Consider the following 19,268-nt stretch of genomic DNA (forward strand, 5'->3'; position numbering starts at 1 on the left):
GAACTAAAGAGCCTCTTGATGAAAGTGAAAGAGGAGAGTGAAAAAGTTGACTTAAAGCTCAACATTCAGAAAACTAAGATCATGGCATCTGGTCCCATCACTTCATGGCAAATAGATGGGGAAACAGTGACAGACTATTTTGGGGGGCTTCAAAATCACTACAGATGGTAACTGCAGCCATGAAATTAAAAGACACTTAGTCCTTGGAAGGAAAGTCATGACCAACCTAGACAGCATATTAAAAAGCAGAGACATTACTTTGCCAACAAAGGTCCATCTAGTGGAAGCTATGGTTTTTCCAGTGGTCATGTATGGATGTGAGAGTTGGACTGTGAAGACAGCTGAGTGCCGAAGAATTGATGCTTTTGAATTGTGGTGTTGGAGAAGACTCTTGAGAGTCCCTTGGACTGCAAGAAGATCCACCCAACCCATCCTAAAGGAGATCAGTCCTGGGTGTTCATTGGAAGGACCGATGTTGAAGCTGAAACTCCAATACTTTGGCCACCTAATGCGAAGAGCTGATTCATTGGAAAAGACCCTGAAGGTGGGAGGAGAAGGGGACGACAGAGGATGAGATGGTTGGATGGCATCACTGCCTCAATGGACATGAATTTGAGTAAACTCCAGGAGTTGGTGATGGACAGGGAGGCCTGGCGTGCTGCAGTCCAGGGGGTTGCAAAGAGTGGGACACGACTGAGCGCCTGAACTGAACTGACACCTTTAAGAAAAAGAGATTTCCTCCTTTCCCCTACTACTACTGCTACTACTCCTACTACAAACACACACACAGTACATAGTCAAATACAGACACACACCTTCATAGGTCAATTCAGTGCAATGTGACATTTGCTAGGATCTACTTTTGAATTTCATTCTGTGATACATTCACTATGAGTACCCCTCCCCTCCGACATTATCAGATTTAGATAAACCAAATCTATACACTAATGAACTGACCATTCAAGAACTAGTTCCCATTTAAGCATTCCTGTTTCCATCATCCCAATTTCTGTTCCTTCCTAGCATCTGAATATCTTTTTCTTCATCTCTGTGGATTGGCACAAATAGTCAAAAATATCAAGGGATAAAATGCAAATTGATTGCAAACTGAAATTGAAAGTTTAAAAAAAAGATGCAGTTGATTATCATGAAGGTGAGGAAAGTGATACTGGAGAAATCCTACAATATATACCCATGCAAATCTTATGATATATACAAGCCCATGCAAATGAGGATGTGACAGAATTAGACCTTTAACAGTATCAGGATCACTGCTTCAAAAGAGAATATGAAACATAAAACTGGTTAATAGAGGACTGTGGTAAAAAAAGAAAATGAAAACATCTTCAGAAATATTTTTGCAAAATTAACCTTTCTTATTACTGGGGTGCAAAAGTAAAGAATATCATCATATCCCCTTATGATTATGCAGTGGAAGTGACAAATAGATTCAAGGGATTAAATCTGATACAATGCCTAAAGGACTATGGACGGAGGTTTGTGACATTGTACAGGAGGCAGTGATCAAGACCATCTCGAAGAAAAATAAATGCAAAAAGGCAAAATGGTTGTCTGAGGAGGCCTTACAAATAGCTGTGAAAAGAAGAGAAGCAAAAGGCAAAGGAAAATAGGAAAGATATACCCATCTGAATGCACAATTCCAAAGAATAGCAAGGAAAGAAAAGAAAGCCTTCCAAAAACAACAGGATGGGAAAGACTAGAGATCTCTTCAAGAAAATTAGAGATATACCAAGGGAACATTTCATGCAAAGATGGGCACAATAAAGGACAGAAATGGTATGGAGAATGGTATAACAGAAGTAGAAGATATTAAGAAGAAGTGGCAAGAATACACAGAAGAATTATATGAAAAAGATCTTCATGACCCAGAAAACCACAATGGTGTGATCACTCACCTAGAGCCAGCCATCCTGGAATGCAAAGTCAAGTGGACCTTAGGAAGCATCACTATGAACAAAACGAGTGGAAGTGATGGAATGCCAGTTGAGCTATTCCAAATCCTAAAAGATGATGCTGTGAAAGTGCCACACTCAATAATGTCAGCAAATTTGGAAAACTCAGCTGTGGCTATAGGACTGGAAAAGGTCAGTTTTCATTCCAGTCCCTAAGAAAGGAGATGCCAAAGAATGTTCAAACTACCACACAATTGCACTCATCTCACACGCCTGGAAAGTAATGCTCAAAATTCTCCAAGCCAGGCTTCAACTGTACATGAACCATGAACTTCCAGATGTTCAAGCTGGATTTAGAAAAAGGCAGAGGAACCAGAGATCAAATTGCCAGCATCCTTTGGATCACTGAAAAAGCAAGAGAGTTCCAGAAAAACATCTACTTCTGCTTTATTGACTATGTCAAAGCCTTTGTCTATGTGGATCACAACAGACTGTGGAAAATTCTTAAAGAGATGAGAATACCAGATCACCTGACCTGCCTCTTGAGAAATCTGTATGAAGGTCAAGAAGCAACAGTCAGAAGTGGACATGGAACAACAGACTGGTTCCAAATTGGGAAAGGAGTACATCAAGCCTGTATATCATCACCCTGCTTATTTAACTTATATGATATATGCAGAGTACATCCTGAGAAATGCTGGGCTGTATGACACACAAGCTGGAATCAAGATTGCCAGGAGAAACATAAGTGACCTCAGATATGCAGATAACACCACTCTTAATGGCAGAAAGTGAAGAAGAACTAAAGAGCCTCTTGATGAAAGTGAAAGAGGAGAGTGAAAAAATTGACTTAAAGCTCAACATTCAGAAAACTAAGATCACAGCACCTAGTCCCATCACTTCAAGGCAAATAGGTGGGGAGCAATGGAAACCATGACAGACTTTATTTTGGGGGGCTCCAAAATCACTGCAGATGGTAACTGCAGCCATGAAATTAAAAGATTCTTGCTCCTTGGAAGAAAAGTTATGACCAACCTAGACAGCATATTTAAAAGAAGAGACATTACTTTGCTGACAAAGGTCCATCTAGTCAAAGCTATGGTTTTTCCAGTAGTCATGTATGGATGTGAGATTTGGACTATAAAGAAAGCTGAGCACCAAAGAATTGATGCTTTTGAACTGTGGTGTTGGAGTAGACTCTTGAGAGTCCTTGGACAACAAGGAAGTCCAACCAGTCCATCCTAGAGGAAATCAGTCCTGAATATTCATTGGAAGGACTGATACTGAAGCTGAAACTGCAATATTTTGGTCACTTGATGAAAAGAACTGATTGATTTGAAAAGACCCTGATGCTGGGGAAAATTGAAGGCGGGAAGAGAAGGGGACAACAGAGGATGAGATGGTTGGATGGCATCACTGACTCAAGGAACATGAGTTGGAGTAAGCTCTGGGAGTTGGTGATGGACAGGGAAGCCGGGTGTGCTGCAGTCCATTGGGTCACAGAGAGTCGGACACTGAGTGCATGAACTGAACTGAATTTCATCAAAAATATTACACCCTTTCTTTCCCCAAATCCAACATTTGATTAATTTTTTCATTCTAAGAATTAGGACCTATCTATAATATTGACTTGTTTTTATAATATTTTATGTTTCTAATTTGAAATTTTAATCAAGTCCTTTAAATATGACTCATTATTCAATGTTGGTCTCTGTGTATTTTGATTACCCACTGCTGTGTAACAAACTATCCCTGCAAAACACAAGTTTTAAATAACAGCCGTTTGATTATCTGCCATAATCATAACCCTGTGGGTTAGCCAAACTGTGCTGGGTTGGCTGTAGCTGGGCCAGCAGTCAGGTGGGATCTTAGCTGGGTTAGAAGTTTCAAGACAACTCATTTATCTGGTACCTTCCAGAGACAGCCACAAGGCTGAGCTCAGTGGAATGATGGGGTGGGGGGAAGCCTCTTGCACTATACATGTAGCCTTAGGGGCTCTCCTTCTCCACATGAGAGGGTAGCCAGACTTCTTACACTGTAGCTCAAGATTTCCCAAATCACAAAAACAGAAGCTACTTCCAAAAATGTGAGTCCCCAGCTGACATAGCATCATTACTGTCGCATTCTGTTGGTTAAAGCCAGTCTCAGACCAGCTCAGGTTGAGCCTAGAAACAGACTGAACAAGTGTATGAATATTGGAAAACACAGTTCACTGAAAGCTAGCCATGGAGACCAGCTAACACACAGTGTGAAGTGCCTTCATTTAAAGAGGCATTTCTAGGACCAGTTATCCGTGGATAATGAGGACCTCCTGTAGCTGTAATCACTTCAGTCAGTCATTTCCAAGAGCCCAGTGAGTTGTGATGTCAATTCTAACAGTCAATCTGCTTTTAACAATCATGGGCCTCAAGTGAAGGAATTCCTTTCTAAGCAAATTAGTCTCAGTTTGATTCATCAACTCCAATCTCTTATTGTTAGGGTTTGTTTTTTTTTTAAGAGAGCAAGTTTAGGTTCATTTGCCTAAGGATACTCAGCCACTATTTGGAAAAGATACAGTTGGGCAAATAATAATTAAGGACATTTGTCTGGTGCTTTATATTTTACATAATGCTTTTGGGTACCATCTTATTTGCTTTTCATTTCAAATATTAAGCAGTAGATCAGGCAGATCTACCACAGTTTTCAAGTGAGGAGACCAACATATTAGGTCACTGTAAGCTTTAAAATTTTTCACACTTACACAGGTAGGAAACACTGGAGCCAGAACTTCAGGTTCGGGGTCCTTTCAAATCATCCATCCCTCCTAGCATCCAGGAGAGTCCTCTTTTAAGTTGAACAGTAGCTGAAACTGAAATTAATTAATTAATTCTCTGTCTCTGACTCTCTCTCATGTATGTAAGTATTCACATGTATATAAAATATACATTTTTTGGTTTTGGCAACAAGGTTTGTGGGATCTTACTTCCCCAACCAGGGCCTGAGCCCAGGCCCACGTCAGTGCCAAGTCCTAACCTCTGGACTTCCAGGGAACTCCCTAAAATGTACATTTTAAAAATCATTCTTAAAGTACAGCCTTTATTCATAATGAATGAATAGCACTGATATTTAATGAAGTTCATTCTTTCACTTTCTTATTATATGTATGAATGTATGCATATCTATCCATTCCAGTATTCTTGCCTGGAGAATCCCATAGACAGAGGAGCCTGGCGGGCTACAGTCCATGGGGTAGTAAAAAGTTGGACATGGCTGAGTGGCTTAGCACTTGCATATCTATATAAAGCATACATTTTTTAAAATGTTACAAAATGTTTAAAAAAGTACTATCTTCATGGATAATGATCTCTAGAAAGTCAGCAATATATGTTTCAACTTCAAGGCTATCACCAAAACATGGATGTCATCTAGAGGTCATCTGGTCAACCCTTTCATTGCACAAATGGGGAAGCAGACTCAAGAGTGTGAACTTATCTGCCCAAAGCCACACAGCTGTTTAGTGGCAGAGCCAAGAGCTTTGACACTAACCCAACTGTTCTTCCATTTAAACCAAGCCACCTCAAAAACAGCCTCCCAGATGAAATTGTGTGAGGAATAGAGATGTTTTGTGGTTAGGACATTAATTTAATCTGCCAGGAATTAAAAGTAACACAAATTTTAAGACTCTTAGTGACTAAATACAGTTAAGGACCAGCTGTGCAATTTGTTCAAAATATTGCTGTTTCCAAGAGACAACCTAGTGCTGGGAATCCATAGAAGAAGAAAAAAATCCTCTATAATAAGCTGAGCACCGACTTCACTTCAGAGAGTTCGTTACAAAGAAAAAGAAGTTCTAACTATCGCATCCAGTACCTTGTCCTAGGTTTCATTTCCGAGAGTATATGTTAGCAAAATCAAAAAGTTTGCATCAGACATTCTCAGCACTGAGTGTGGAAACTTCTTCTGAGAAGAAGAAGGGCTAAGATGAGTTAAGATCTTAGTTTTTCAAATGAAGAAAAACACAAAGATCCATTCAGTTCTGCAAACAGCATTTTGCCAGCATTGCACAACTATTACTTATAACACAACAATAAGTAGTAAGCAATATTGTGTTTTGGCCTCAGTAGAAAGAAATATTTTTTTCCTCTCATCCACCCTCTCCCATACACCCCTCCTCTCTCCCTTTCTTTTATTGTTGTTGTTGTTCAGTCGCTAAGTTGTGGCTGACTTGTTGTGACCCCATGGACTGCAGGACACCAGGCTTCCCTGTCCTTCACTATCTCCTGGAGTTTGCTCAGACTCCTGTCCCTTGAGTTGGTGATAGCATCCAACTGTCTCATCCTCTGTTGCCCCCTTCTCCTGCTGCTTCAGTCTTTCCCAGCATCAGGGTCTTTTCCAGTTGAGGGGAATATATTTTCTGTTTGTTGCCTAAACAGGTAATAGATTCAAGAAGCCAGTGGTATGATTTATCATAGCTATAGTGTGTGTGACTTGAAGAGGTGACTAGTTAGCACATGTCTGACTAAATTAGAATCAATGAAGCTACAGGCTCTATCCCTTTAGTCGAGAGCCCTGTGCAATTTCTGAGTTTAATAATCACGTGAATGATTAAGGAGCCCAGGACCACATTAAGGAGCCCAGAACCAGGAAGGGCAGAGCTGACCTAGAGGAGGGTCTGTTTGCCAAGCACCCCTGTCTGTGACCAAATTTTTCTAGGAATGTCACACCTTGGGTACATCTCTGCTGCCATCTTCATATTTCTTGTTTGAGATTTGGAAATATCGCCACTTTGTCTCCTTTACTGTCTTGGTCAAATAGAAGAAAGAAATTGGGGGATGAAACCCACCATTTTCCTCTGAATTCCAGATACAAGTTGCTCATTTGTATCCCTGAGTGTTTTTTGTGTTTTTTTTTTTTCATTTCTACTTTTTGGCCTCACTGCACAGCATGTAGAATTGAACCTGTGCCGCCTGCAGGGGAAGCCCAGAGTCCCAACCCCTGGACCACCGAAGGAAGTCTGTGGCTCCGTTTCATTTATGTCACAGTTTGAAGGGCTTGCTGGGTCCCATGACTGCTCTGCGTACTGAGGTTGTTGGGTTTCATTTTCTTTAATCAGGCATGGCTATTGATCTTTGGACAGCATTTAATAGGAAAACTTATAAATCTCCACACAGTAGAGCCACTTAACCATAAATATTTGGGTGAGTGGACCTGTGGTGACATGTGTGAAGAGAGATTCCTTGTGTCACTGTTGGTCAGCCACCCGACCGATGCTATCTGAGAGGAGGCGTGTCAAAGGCTTGAACCTGCACATGATGGAAGTATTCAAACAAGCTTGAAAAAGTATTAGGTGGTGTTTAAAATATCTTAGTCACAAATCAAATGTCAGCTGTAAGTGCAGCTTTTATGGAGCACCGCTGCTCTGTATGATGTCACCCATAAAAAATAGAAGTGCCCACACATTTCCATCAGACGACACTTTTCTCTAAGGAGCTCATTTATTTGCGGGATTCTTTTATTGCGTCAGCAAGGCCAGTCAGAAACTTCCATCTGCTGTACTTCTTTCTGCTTCTGCTGTCTCACCATCTCCACTGGCATCAAGCTCAGACAAAGCCACCACCTCATTTTGTCCAGATTCTACCAACACCCTGCTGGTCTCCGCAGGCACACTGGCCCTTCTGTCCATTCTCTAAACAGTTGCCAGGTTATTCAGATCATATCTTCTCCTGCACAAAACTCTGAAATGCTTTCCCATTTTTAAAAAAAATATGTTAGGGTTTGATTAGGGAAAGGAAACAACTCGAAGTGACATAGACCAAGTCAGTTCAGTTCAGTCACTCAGTCATGTATGACTGTTTGTGACCCCATGGACTGTAGCATGCCAGGCTTCCCTGTCTATCACCAATTCCCGGAGCTTATTCAAACTCATGTCCACTGAGTCGGTGATGCCATCCAACTATTTCAACCTTTATCATCCCCTTCTTCTCCCGCCTTCAATCTTCCCTAGCATCAGGGTCTTTTCAAATGAGTCAGTTCTTTGCATCAGGTGGCCAAATATTGCAGTTTCAGCTTCAGGCTTTCCAATGAATATTCAGGACTGATTTCTTTAGGATGAACTGGTTGGATCTCCTTGCTGTGCAAGGGACTCTCAAGAGTCTTCTCCAACACCACAGTTCAAAAGCATCAATTCTTTGGTGCTCAGCTTTCTTTATAGTCCAAATCTCACATCCATACGTGACTACTGGAAAAACCATAGCTTTGACTAGATGGACATTTGTTGGCAAAGTAATGTCTCTGCTTTTTAATATGCTGTCTAAGTTGGTCATAGCTTTTCTTTCAAGAAGCATGCGTCTTTTAATTTCAGGGCTGCAGGCATCATCTGCAGTGATTTTGGAGCCCCCAAAAATAAAGTCTACCACTATTTCCATTGTTTCCCCATCTATTTGCCATGAAGTGATGGGACCAGATGCCATGATCTTAGTTTTCTGAATGTTGAGTTTTAAGCCAACGTTTTCACTCTCCTCTTTCACTTTCATCAAGAGGCTCTTTAGTTCTTCTTCACTTTCTGCCATAAGAGTTGTGTCATCTGCATATCTGAGGTTATTGATATTTCTCCCAGCAATCTTGATTCCAGTTTGTGCTTCATCCAGCCCAGAATTTCACATGATGTACTCTGCATATAAGTTAAATAAGCAGGGTGACAATATACAGCCTTGACATACTCCTTTCCTGATTTGAAACCAGTCTATTGTTCCATGTCCTGTTCTGACTGTTGCTTCTTGACCTGCATACAGATTTCTCAGGAGGCAGGTAGGGTGGTCTGGTATTCTCATCTCCTTAAGAATTTTCCACAGTTTGTTGTGATCCACATAGACAAAGACTTTGACATAGTCAATAAAGCAGAAGTAGATGTTTTTCTGAAACTCTCTTGCTTTTTCTATGATCCAAAGGATGTTGGCAATTTGATCTCTGATTCCTCTGCCTTTTCTAAATCTAGCTTGAACATCTGGAAGTTCATGGTTCACGTACTGTTGAACCCTGTCTTGGAGAATTCTGAGCATTACTTTGCTAGCATGTTAGATTAGTGCAGCTGTGCAGTAGTTTGAACATTTTTTGGAATTGCCTTTCTTAGGGATTGGAATGAAAACTGACCTTTCCCAGTCCTGTGGCCATGGCTGAGTTTTCCAAATTTGCTGGCATATTGAGTGCAGCACTTTCACAGCATCATCTTTTAGGATTTGAAATAGCTCAATTGGAATTCCATTACTTCCACTAGCTTTGTTCATAGTGATGCTTCCTAAGGTCCACTTGACTTTGCATTCCAGGATATCTGTATCTAGGTGAGTGATCACACAATCATGGTTTTCTGGGTCATAAAGATTTTTTTTTGCGTAGTTCTTCTGTGTATTCTTGCCACCTCTTCTTAATATCTTCTGCTTCTGTTAGGACCATACAATTTCTGTCCTTTATTGTGCCCATCTTTGCATGAAATGTTCCCTTGGTATCTCTAATTTTCTTGAAGAGATCTCTAGTCTTTCCCATTCTGTTGTTTTACTCTATTTCTTTGCATTGATCACTGAGGAAGGCAGAGCTTAGAACTTAAAAAGTTGTTGAAGAATTGAACTGAAAATCAGTTCACCAAACATCCACTTGCCAATTTCACCATTGCTTCTAGAATTATAATTATGTATCTCCAATCTAGTCTAGTACCCGGCATGAAAGACATAAGGGGAGAAAGAGGGCTTATGTCTGTGGAATAGGACAGTGCATTGGCATTAAAGAAATTCCATTCAGGCATATGTAAAATATTCAGAGTTCTAGAAGTCCTGCTCTGAAATATGAAATATAACTGAAATGGATCTCACTCTAGGAAGACAGAAAAATCTTAAGCATACTGACAAGGGTGAAAGCATGTGGCACAATTTCAATGAAAGGAAACTAAATTGCTCCCAAACTGCCCACTCACTTCCCAACTCTAATAGTTAGGCCAATTTACTCTATATTTTATGAAAGTTCATTGACGCATATATTTTCAAAAAAGACCGAGCCTACATATTGCCTCTAGTTTCCAGTTCAGTGGTGTGGTGCTGTTCTCTGAGTCTGTTCTTTTCTTTTCTTTAATGTTCTATGCTCTTTTTATCTCTCTCTCTCTCTCTCTCTCTCGACTTCATACCCATTGGGATTGGCAGTGCTGGTTCCTCTGACTGGGCTCTAATAGTAATTGCAGACTTTCCTCAGTCTCTCTGACTGTTCAGATTTCATATGTGAAGTACAAACATCTTGTGGCAATTGTCTTTATAGCTGTGGCTAACCCTTTCCACTCCTGGAGAAGGAAATGGCAACCCACTTCAGTATTCTTGCCTGGAGAATTCCATGGACAGAGGAGCCTGGCGGGCTACAATCCATGGGGTCGCAAGAGTTGAACACGACTTATCAACTAAACCACCACCACCACCACCAACCCTTTCCCCAGTACCTTCTGGGCAGGTGCATGCAGTGCTGAAGTTTGCAAGTCTTCCGTAAAATGCCGGAAGCCTCCTCTTTGTGTTGGGGCTGGGGTTGGGGCTGCAGGGGTGCGGGGTGGGGGCGGGCAGGTCACTCCTATTTGCATAGTTGTGCACTGCAGTTTCTATTGTGCACTTATTGTCCTCTGTGTTCTGTGCGCTCTCTCTATGGCAGAAGGCCATTAATAGCCTCTTGCCTGCCGATTAAGAAGAGAACAAGTTTCAGGCTGAAAATAGACCCCAAAGGGCTGCCTCATAGAAACCCCACAGTTACTGCACAGAAACTATGAAATCTACCTGCATACTTTAATCTCACTAAAACAGGGGTCCTCAACCTCTGGGCCATGGACCAGTGCCGGCTGGGTTAGGAACCGGGCCACATATCAGGAGGTGAGCAGTGGGTGAGAAAGCGAAGTTTCTCTGCATTTACAGCCACTCCCCGTTGCTTGCATTACCACTTGAGCTCCACCTCCTGTCAGATTAGCCTCAGCATTAGATTCTGGTAGGAGATCAAACCTTTGTGTGAACTGTGCATGTGAGGGATCTAGGCTCATGAGGGCTCCTTTGAGAATCTAAGGCCTGATGATCTGATTCTGTGTTATGGTGAGTTGTATAATTATTTCATTATGTATCACAGTGTATTAGTAACAGAAATAAAGTGCCCAATAAGTGTAATGCACTTGAATCATCCCCAAACCATCCCTTCCACCTCACCACCCCACCCCTTCGTCCGTGGAAGAATTGTCTTCTGCAAAACCAGTCCCCAGTGCCAACAAGGATGGGGGTCACTGCACTGAAAGACACATTCTAGCTTAGAGTGGTGTTGGGTCTACTTTGTTCTTTACTCTTCTTATCTTTTAAGCATGGTCTACATTGTATGTGATCATAGGAAGCACCAACTAGTTCTGCCTGAGAGTGTTAGAGGAATTTCTTGGAGGAGATGACATTTGTTAAGTGATATTTTTTCACGAAGACTCACAGCTTGTGAGCTTGAAACTCACCAACATTGCTCTTTCAAATCTATATCAATTAAATATGTGGTTTGGCACTTTTCTAGTAAAAGCAATAGTGTTTTGTCAATTTATCCAAGTTTCTGGCCCCTGGAGATACTCCAGGAACACATCTGTAAGACCACCAGCCAGAAGGAGGGAAAGAGTCAGTGAACCCATATGGAACGTTGAGTCTATTACTAAATGATACTTTGATTCCATCAACTGAAGGAACTAGCTACAGTCACAAGGAATAAGGCATTGAACAGTGGGTTCTTGGACATCATCAATGGAAAATATTGCCCTCTGTAGTAACTGGCACAGAGTGATTTATAGAATCACAGTGATTCTATAAATAGACAAACATCTTCTGTTATGACCGCCAGTGAAATATTTAGCTGTTGGAAGCCTGACTTGCAGAAGAGCACTCTCAAGCAAAAATTAATGGCCATGCTAGCCACAAGTCCTAAAGTTCTCTGTCAAACAGTCTAAATCAATTCTTTATGCATTGCACACCAATATATGTCAAACACTTGGGTTCCAGATGATTGCAGTGGCTTGATATAAAGTGGCCCCATAACTCAGTATTCCTCTTTCTCTATCTTTATTTTCACCTTGTCTTACAAATGTGCTGTACCCATTATAAATTTGTCCTATACCCACTGCACCCCCAAATGACTTTTTTAATCAGTCACTTCCTCTAAAAATGAATAATGCAGGACATATATAAGAGTTTCCAAAGTCAGCATAACAAAGGTGTGTGCTGGGTGCCAGACACTTGGACAGGTCATTTTACCTGTGCTATATAATTTAATTTCATTCTTATGACAGCCTATGAAATGTGCACGTTGCTCTAATTTACAGATGGGAAAACTGATGCTCAGAAAGTCAAAAAGGACCATCCTCAAAGGGATGTGGTTCCCTGGCAACGGGGGAAACGGTTTCAGAATTTCATTTGAAGGAACAAAGTGAAATAACACATATTTAATGAAATATTTAAAAGAGTTAAACTTACTGGGACACAAGATCAGTTAGTAGTTATCAGAGTCTTGGGGAAAGAGGAAATGGGGGATTATTGCTTAATGCTTACAGAGGTTTTGTCTGGAGTGATGAAAAAGTTTTGGAAATACATGCTGATGATGACTGCAAAACATTGTGAATGTAATTAATGTCATTGAACTTTGCATTCAAAAATTATGGTCCAGTGGTTAAGAATCCACCTTCCAATGCTGGGGACGTGGGCTCAGTCCCTGTTTGGGGAGCTAAGATTGCAACTAAAGAGCTGCAACTAGAGAAGCTTGAGTGCACCGCAACTAGAGAAAAAGCTGACACGCCACAATGAAGAGTCGACACAGACAAATTAAAAAAAAAAAACCACAAAACTGTTACAATGGCAAATTGTATGCTATGTATATTTTGTGCTTCCCAGGTGACTCAAATGGTAAATAATCTGCCTGCAATTCGGGAGACCTGGGTTCGATCCCTGGGTTGGGAAGATCCCCTGGAGGAGGGCTTGGCAACCCACTCCAGTATTCCTGCCAGGAGAATCCCTATGGACAGAGGAGCCTGGCGGGCTGCAGTCCACGGGGTCGCAAAGAGTCAGACATGACTGAGCGACTAAGCATAGGACAGGTGGTGAAGAATCTGCCTGCCAGTGTAGGAGACTGGAATTCGATCCCTGGATTGGGAAGATCCCCTGGAGAAAGAAATGGCAACCCACTCCAGTATTCTTGCCTAGGAAATCCCATGGACAGAGGGGCCTGGTGGGCTGTGGTCCATGTGATCACAAAAGAGTCAGACATGACTTAGCAACTAAACAACAACATATATATTTTACTATAATAGAAAAAGATGGGAGAGGAGAAGAAAAAAAAAAGCAGCAATGTGAGAGCTTCAAAGGATGCTCCGTTTTACTCAGTTCCCGGTAGATTTTTTCTGCCGTCCCTTGGATGTGTCTGGTTGGTGCTCCAATAGGACACTGTCTCTGGCCGTGGTTTTGTCCTTGACTGTGTACCTTCCTCACTTTCAGGATCTCCTTTCTTTCTTTCCAAGGGAAACCCCTTCCTTTATGAAATGAAAAGCTGTGGAATTGGGATCTTTGCTGTCACCGATAGAAACTTGGTGCAGACTTATTTGTGTTACAAATGAAAGTAAACAGAGGATAAACAGAGTGGCATTTGTTCTTTTTACAGACAATAGAGTTCTGTTTTAGAATGCACAGTCACTTTCATTAAGCCTAAGAATTTTTGCATTTAAGTATTTTTGAAGTATATTTCTGACTGTGTGCTGTAGACAGGATAAAACACGTAGAATGAAGAGGTTTGTTTGTTTTTGTTTTTCCATTATTAGGCCTAGACATGCTCCTCCTAGCTGTTTTTTGGGGAATAATCTGTGAAATCGTCATAGTCGATTTTGTTGTATTCCTTTTTGTATCCCCAGTTTTGACACGGTGGACCTTGTACCATGTGGCTAGTAAATGAGTCATGGAGTGACTAGTCATCACAGTATATTTAATTTAGCTGAAAAATGACAAATGAAACAGTTCTGATATATGGCTACTTCTGATACAAGTTATTGATTATGAAGTTTTTTAAATGGACATTATTGTTGAATTATCCAAGGAAGCATAGCTCTGACTAATGAGATAAAATTAAGCAAAAGAAAAATGTGAACTGAATATCAAGAAATACTTCCAGTAGATGAGCTTGGGATTAAATCAGACAGAGAAGTCCCAGTGGAAGAGGTTGGGGGACATTTAACACCATGCATGTCACTCTGAGCTGCAGTGAACTTAAACAATTTACAAGCGACAGACTCTGACTTTGGCAGGATGATGAGTGAGATCATAGCTCTAGTTTCATTGATTCTCTTATCCTGGTATACATTCACAGCCTCACATCCCCTATGGACAGAATTTCTGTGTGTGTTAAATTTTCTGATTATCGTTTTCTTTTTTCCAGGAAACACTCTTTTTAGAGCATCATCCGGTCCATCAGAAATGTCTTCCTTAAGTGGGAAAGTTCAAACGGTCCTGGGCCATGTGGAGCCCGGCACACTGGGTCGCACCCTGACCCACGAACATTTGACAATGACCTTCGACTGCTGTTACTACCCACCTCCTCCAAGTCATGAAGTTATCTCCAAGGAGCCTATTATAATGAAAAATTTATTTTGGATCCAGAAAAACCCTTATTCCCATAAAGAGAATCTGCAGCTGAATCAGGAGACTGAAGCCGTCAAAGAAGAACTGTTGGATTTTAAAGCCAAAGGTGGAGGAGCTTTGGTGGAAAACACAACCACTGGTCTCAGCCGGGACGTGCGGACCTTGAAGCGGCTTTCGGAAGAGACGGGTGTCCACATCATTGCTGGCGCTGGCTTTTACGTGGATGCGACTCACTCCTCAGAGACCAGAGCCATGTCAGTGGAGCAGGTATCAATAAAAGCCCTAGTTTCTTGGACAGTTGTTGTTGTTGTTCTTTAGTCTCTAAGTCATGTCCAATTCTTTTGCAACCCCATAGACTATAGCCCACCAGGCTTCTCTGTCCATGGGATCTCCCAGGCAAGGATACTGGAGTGGGTTGCCATTTCCTTCTCCAGGGCATCTTCCTGATTCAGGGATCGAACCCTTGTCTCCGGCTTGGCAGATGGATTCTTTACCACTGAGTCACCAGGGAAGCCCTTCTTGGACAATATTTGGTGTAAATTCAGAACAGTCACCCCTTCAGGCCTTGGATTATCCCTACACGTCATCTACATTTGGAAATGTCATTGACTCAGAGACATGCTATGGAAATTTGCCAGCTAGCAAAGACATCTGTCACTGGGACCTAAATTAGAAACATTTTATTTTATAAAGAAACAGCATCCTGGAAGAAGATCTTAATGCATGGGTCACTGAAAAACCTGATATGTTCATACTTAGATTCACGTATATGATATCTGCTCGGTAGTGGTGGCACAGGCTTTGTGTAAACCTCAACTTTCCATTGTAAGCTACAGTTATGCAACCTCAGTTTTCTTTCTGAATTTTATCATGTAACCAGCAATAAAAATTCACTGTAGGGTGAAACTTGGCAGGCAGAGACTTGGCACTTTTGCAAATATGTTTCCTTCTCCTTTTACAAAAAGGAGTAGAAGAAAATCCACTTTCCTGTTTTTGTTTAAATAGGATCTTAAGCAAGAATGGGCAGAAGGAAAAGTAAATCTTTCAGGGATTAGAGAGAAAGAATAAGCCACAAAGCTTTTTTGCATGTGGATGTGTGCTCTTTCTATATATACACATAGTACAAATATATATGTATTTACATGTATATGTATATATTCATTTGTATCTTCCATTATCTGTTTCATAGGCATAGAATGTCAGCTGCAGCCTTTGCAAAGAACCAGTTAATTTTTAAAATACTTTATATTTCAGATTTTTATCTGCATTTTCTCCAATCAGGCCTTTCTCTTTTTGATTGGTGTCTTATGTATTTATTTATTTTTGACCACACCGTGCAGCATGCAGGATCCTAGTTCCTTGACCAGGGATTGAATCCAGGCCCCCTGCACTGGGAACATGGACTGCCAATCTGTGTATGTGCTCAGTCGTGTCCAACTCTTTGCCGACCCATGAACTATAGCCCACCAGGCTCCTCTGTCCATGGGATTCTCCAGGCAAGGATATTGGAGTGGGTTGTCATTTTCTATTCCAGGGGATTTTCCCAGGAATCGAACCCGAGTTTCTTGTGTCTCCTGCATTGGCAGATGGATTCTTTACCACTGAACCACCAGGGGAGCCCAGGGACGTACTCAAATATATATATATATATATATATATTTTTTTTTTTAATTGGTCCCTTTTTATACATTGATATTATTTGAAGACTATCCTGACATCAGGGATTACACATTCTTCTAACTACACTTAGCAGTAAAGATAAATAGGAACTCCCCCAAAATGTCATGTTAGAATTGTATGCTGTGAATTTGCTTTGCTGCATAGTGTAGCTTCCCTGGTGGCTCAGACGGTAAAGAATCTGCCTGACCCAGGTTCGATCACTGGGTCGGGAAGATTTTCTGAAGAAGGAAATGGCAATCCACTCCAGTATTCTTGCCTGGAGAACTCCATGAACAGAGGAACCTGGAGGACTATAGTCCATGGGGTTGCAAGAGTCGGACATGACTGAGTGACTACACTTTCTCTTTCATAGGACTTCCCAGGAGACTCAGTGGTAAAGAATCCACTTGCCAATGCAGGAGACACGAGTTCAATCCCTGGGTCAGGAAGATCTCCTGGAGAAGGAAATGGCAATCCACTCCAGTATTTTCACCTGAGAAATCCCATGGATAGAGAAGTCTGACAGGCTACAGTCCATGAAGTCACAATGAGTCAGATACAACTTAGCAACTAAACAACAAAAACAGTAGGGCAAAGGACAGAATAAATAATAGAGAATTAAAGAATTACTTGCCACAGTTGACACAGACTCAAAGATAGCCTTTTTACATTCTACATGCCCCTGAGATTAAATTATGGATTTTTATCTCAATGAGTGAATGAATGTACAATGTATGTACTCTTCTTAAGTCACTTTTCCCCATGTAGCTTCCTAAATCCATGAATTTCTTGTTAAATAGTCACAGTAAGATAACGATTAAATCTTTAGAGTAACTTGTGCTTTTTGTGTTTCTTTTTAATTAAAAATTTTTTAAAATTTTCTTCGGAGTATATTCGATTACCAATGTTATGTTAGTTTCAGGTGTCCTGCAAAATGATTCAGTTATACATATACATGTATCTATTCTTATCAATTTTTTTTTTTTTTTTTTTTTTTTGCCACACTGTGCAGCATGCGTCATCTTAATTCCCCAGCGAGGGACTGAACCTGGAACCCCACATTGGGAGCACAGAGTCTTAACCACTGGACTATTCTAAAATTCTTTTAGAGTAACTTGTTGAATTAGAGATTTTGCCAGTAAAATGCCTTTCTCATTCACCAGTATTAACTGAATGAATGTTGAATACATTTATACATTTTTAAAAGAATGAGTGACTCAATGAATAAATTCATTCACATACTGTATTGACTCTCTGTTGATAAAATCCAGTTTATAAATTTTCATTCTCACTCTTCCTTAGCTTACTGATGTCCTTGTTAATGAAATTCTCTGTGGAGCCGATGGAACCAGTATCAAGTGTGGCGTTATTGGGGAAATTGGTTGCTCCTGGCCTCTGACTGACAGTGAAAGAAAGGTTCTGCAGGCAACAGCTCACGCCCAGACTCAGCTTGGCTGTCCTGTTATTATTCATCCCGGAAGGAATCAAAGTGCACCATTTCAGATTATCCGAGTGTTGCAAGAAGCTGGAGCAGACATCTCCAAAACAGTTATGTCACACATCGATAGGTAAGCAGAACATCTACCAGTTAATGTCAACTATCACATGATTCATGGATGATCAAATAAATAGAATCATCAGATCAATGAAACACTAGAGAAAACTACTAACTCTATGTTAGATAGTATTTAGAAAGTTTTACCATAAACATTAATAAAAGTCACTGATGCCATTTTTGTGTCCCTAGACTGTGTCAGTACCCTAGGTACTTTGCATAAGTCATTTCTTTTAGTTTAGTTAATCCTTCATAACCCTTCATGGGAGGTATCACTGCTTTGCCTCAAGGTATGATGTCACAGTTGGTGTCAATTCCAACTGCTTAGTATTTACCAGTAGTTAGAGTGATAAATTTATCTGCAAATATAAAGGGAAGGCAAACTGGTTTCATTCTGAGAATGAAAACACACATATAAATGTTGCTGTTGTGACTGATGGTTTGAATCATCTGAATTTTGGAAAATGCAATGCTAAAAAAATAATAGTAATATGTATATTATTTGTTTGGTGGTATTATATCTTAGTTTCCTATGGTTCTGTAACAAATTATAAGAAACTGGGAGGCTTCAAATAGTAGAAATGTATTCTCTGACAGCTCTGGAGGCCAGCAGTCTGAAATTAAGGTGTTGGCAAGGCTGTGCTTCCTCCAAGGACCTACAAGGAGGAGCCTTCTTTGCTGTTTTCACCATCTGGTGGTTCCAGGCTTTCTTTGGCTTGTAGCCACCTATATTCAATTTCTGCTCCGTCTTCAGATGGCCTCCTCAAGCCTGTCTGTGTCTCTTCTCTTGTTTCTTATGAGGACACCCGTCATTAGATTTAGTGCCCACCCAGATCATCCAGAATGACCTCATCTCAAAATTGTTAACTTAATTACATCTGAAAAGACCCTCTTTCCAAATAGGGTCACTTTCAAAGATTCAGAGTTGAAACATGGACATGTCTTTTTGAGGTCCACCACTCAGCCTCCTTATATTAGATGTGCAGGGTCAGTAAAATAACTGACTATATAAACAGACATTGGCTACAGTTACTGAAATGAAAAAGCCCAACAATGTTGCAAAGGCTAGACCCTGGTCCTTACACTGAATTGATGAAGGAATTAACATAGTACCAATGAGACTAACAATACATTACTTCTATCTTGCAAAGTGGAATAAAGCCATGTTAGCAGACTGATAAATCCTGATGATGAGACCTGACAGTCTGCTATTTAATAAATTAATGTTCCTATGGAATGTATTGGCAAAATGCTTCATCTTGATAAAAACACTGTAAAATCTTGTGCAGAGAAAATATTAAACATGTTACAGTTGTGGCAGAACAGAGAAACCAGTGTTAATGGGAAAACTGAGGGACATCGAGGCAAAGGCAGTTGTTGTGGCAGCTGGTACCCAGATCAATACTTGGCAATCTTCAGGAATCTTCTGGTTGTACTGATAAAATACAAGGATGCTTCTCGATAATGATCATTGAGGTAGTACATCACAGTGTGAAGAATAGAATCTTT

The 19,268-nt window shown here is 40.7% G+C and overlaps 1 protein-coding gene across 2 annotated transcripts in view; it reads left to right on the plus strand.

Moving 5' to 3' along the window:
- Nucleotides 1–19,268, plus strand: part of PTER (phosphotriesterase related) — a 71,977-nt gene that overhangs the window by 23,216 nt on the left and 29,493 nt on the right. Inside the window, exons 1-3 of one of the 2 annotated variants that reach the window (XM_065921172.1) lie at nucleotides 10,761–10,783; nucleotides 14,343–14,812; nucleotides 17,507–17,772. In XM_065921172.1, coding sequence (XP_065777244.1) covers nucleotides 14,381–14,812; nucleotides 17,507–17,772 — 698 coding nt within the window. In that variant the 5' untranslated portion in view covers nucleotides 10,761–10,783; nucleotides 14,343–14,380. Of the gene's footprint in view, nucleotides 1–10,760; nucleotides 10,784–14,342; nucleotides 14,813–17,506; nucleotides 17,773–19,268 lie in introns of those variants that run through there. The other variant, XM_065921171.1, reaches the window with a different exon arrangement.

The sequence above is a fragment of the Muntiacus reevesi genome, chromosome 2 (assembly GCF_963930625.1).
Source record: "Muntiacus reevesi chromosome 2, mMunRee1.1, whole genome shotgun sequence".
In the NCBI taxonomy this organism is placed as follows: domain Eukaryota; kingdom Metazoa; phylum Chordata; class Mammalia; order Artiodactyla; family Cervidae; genus Muntiacus; species Muntiacus reevesi.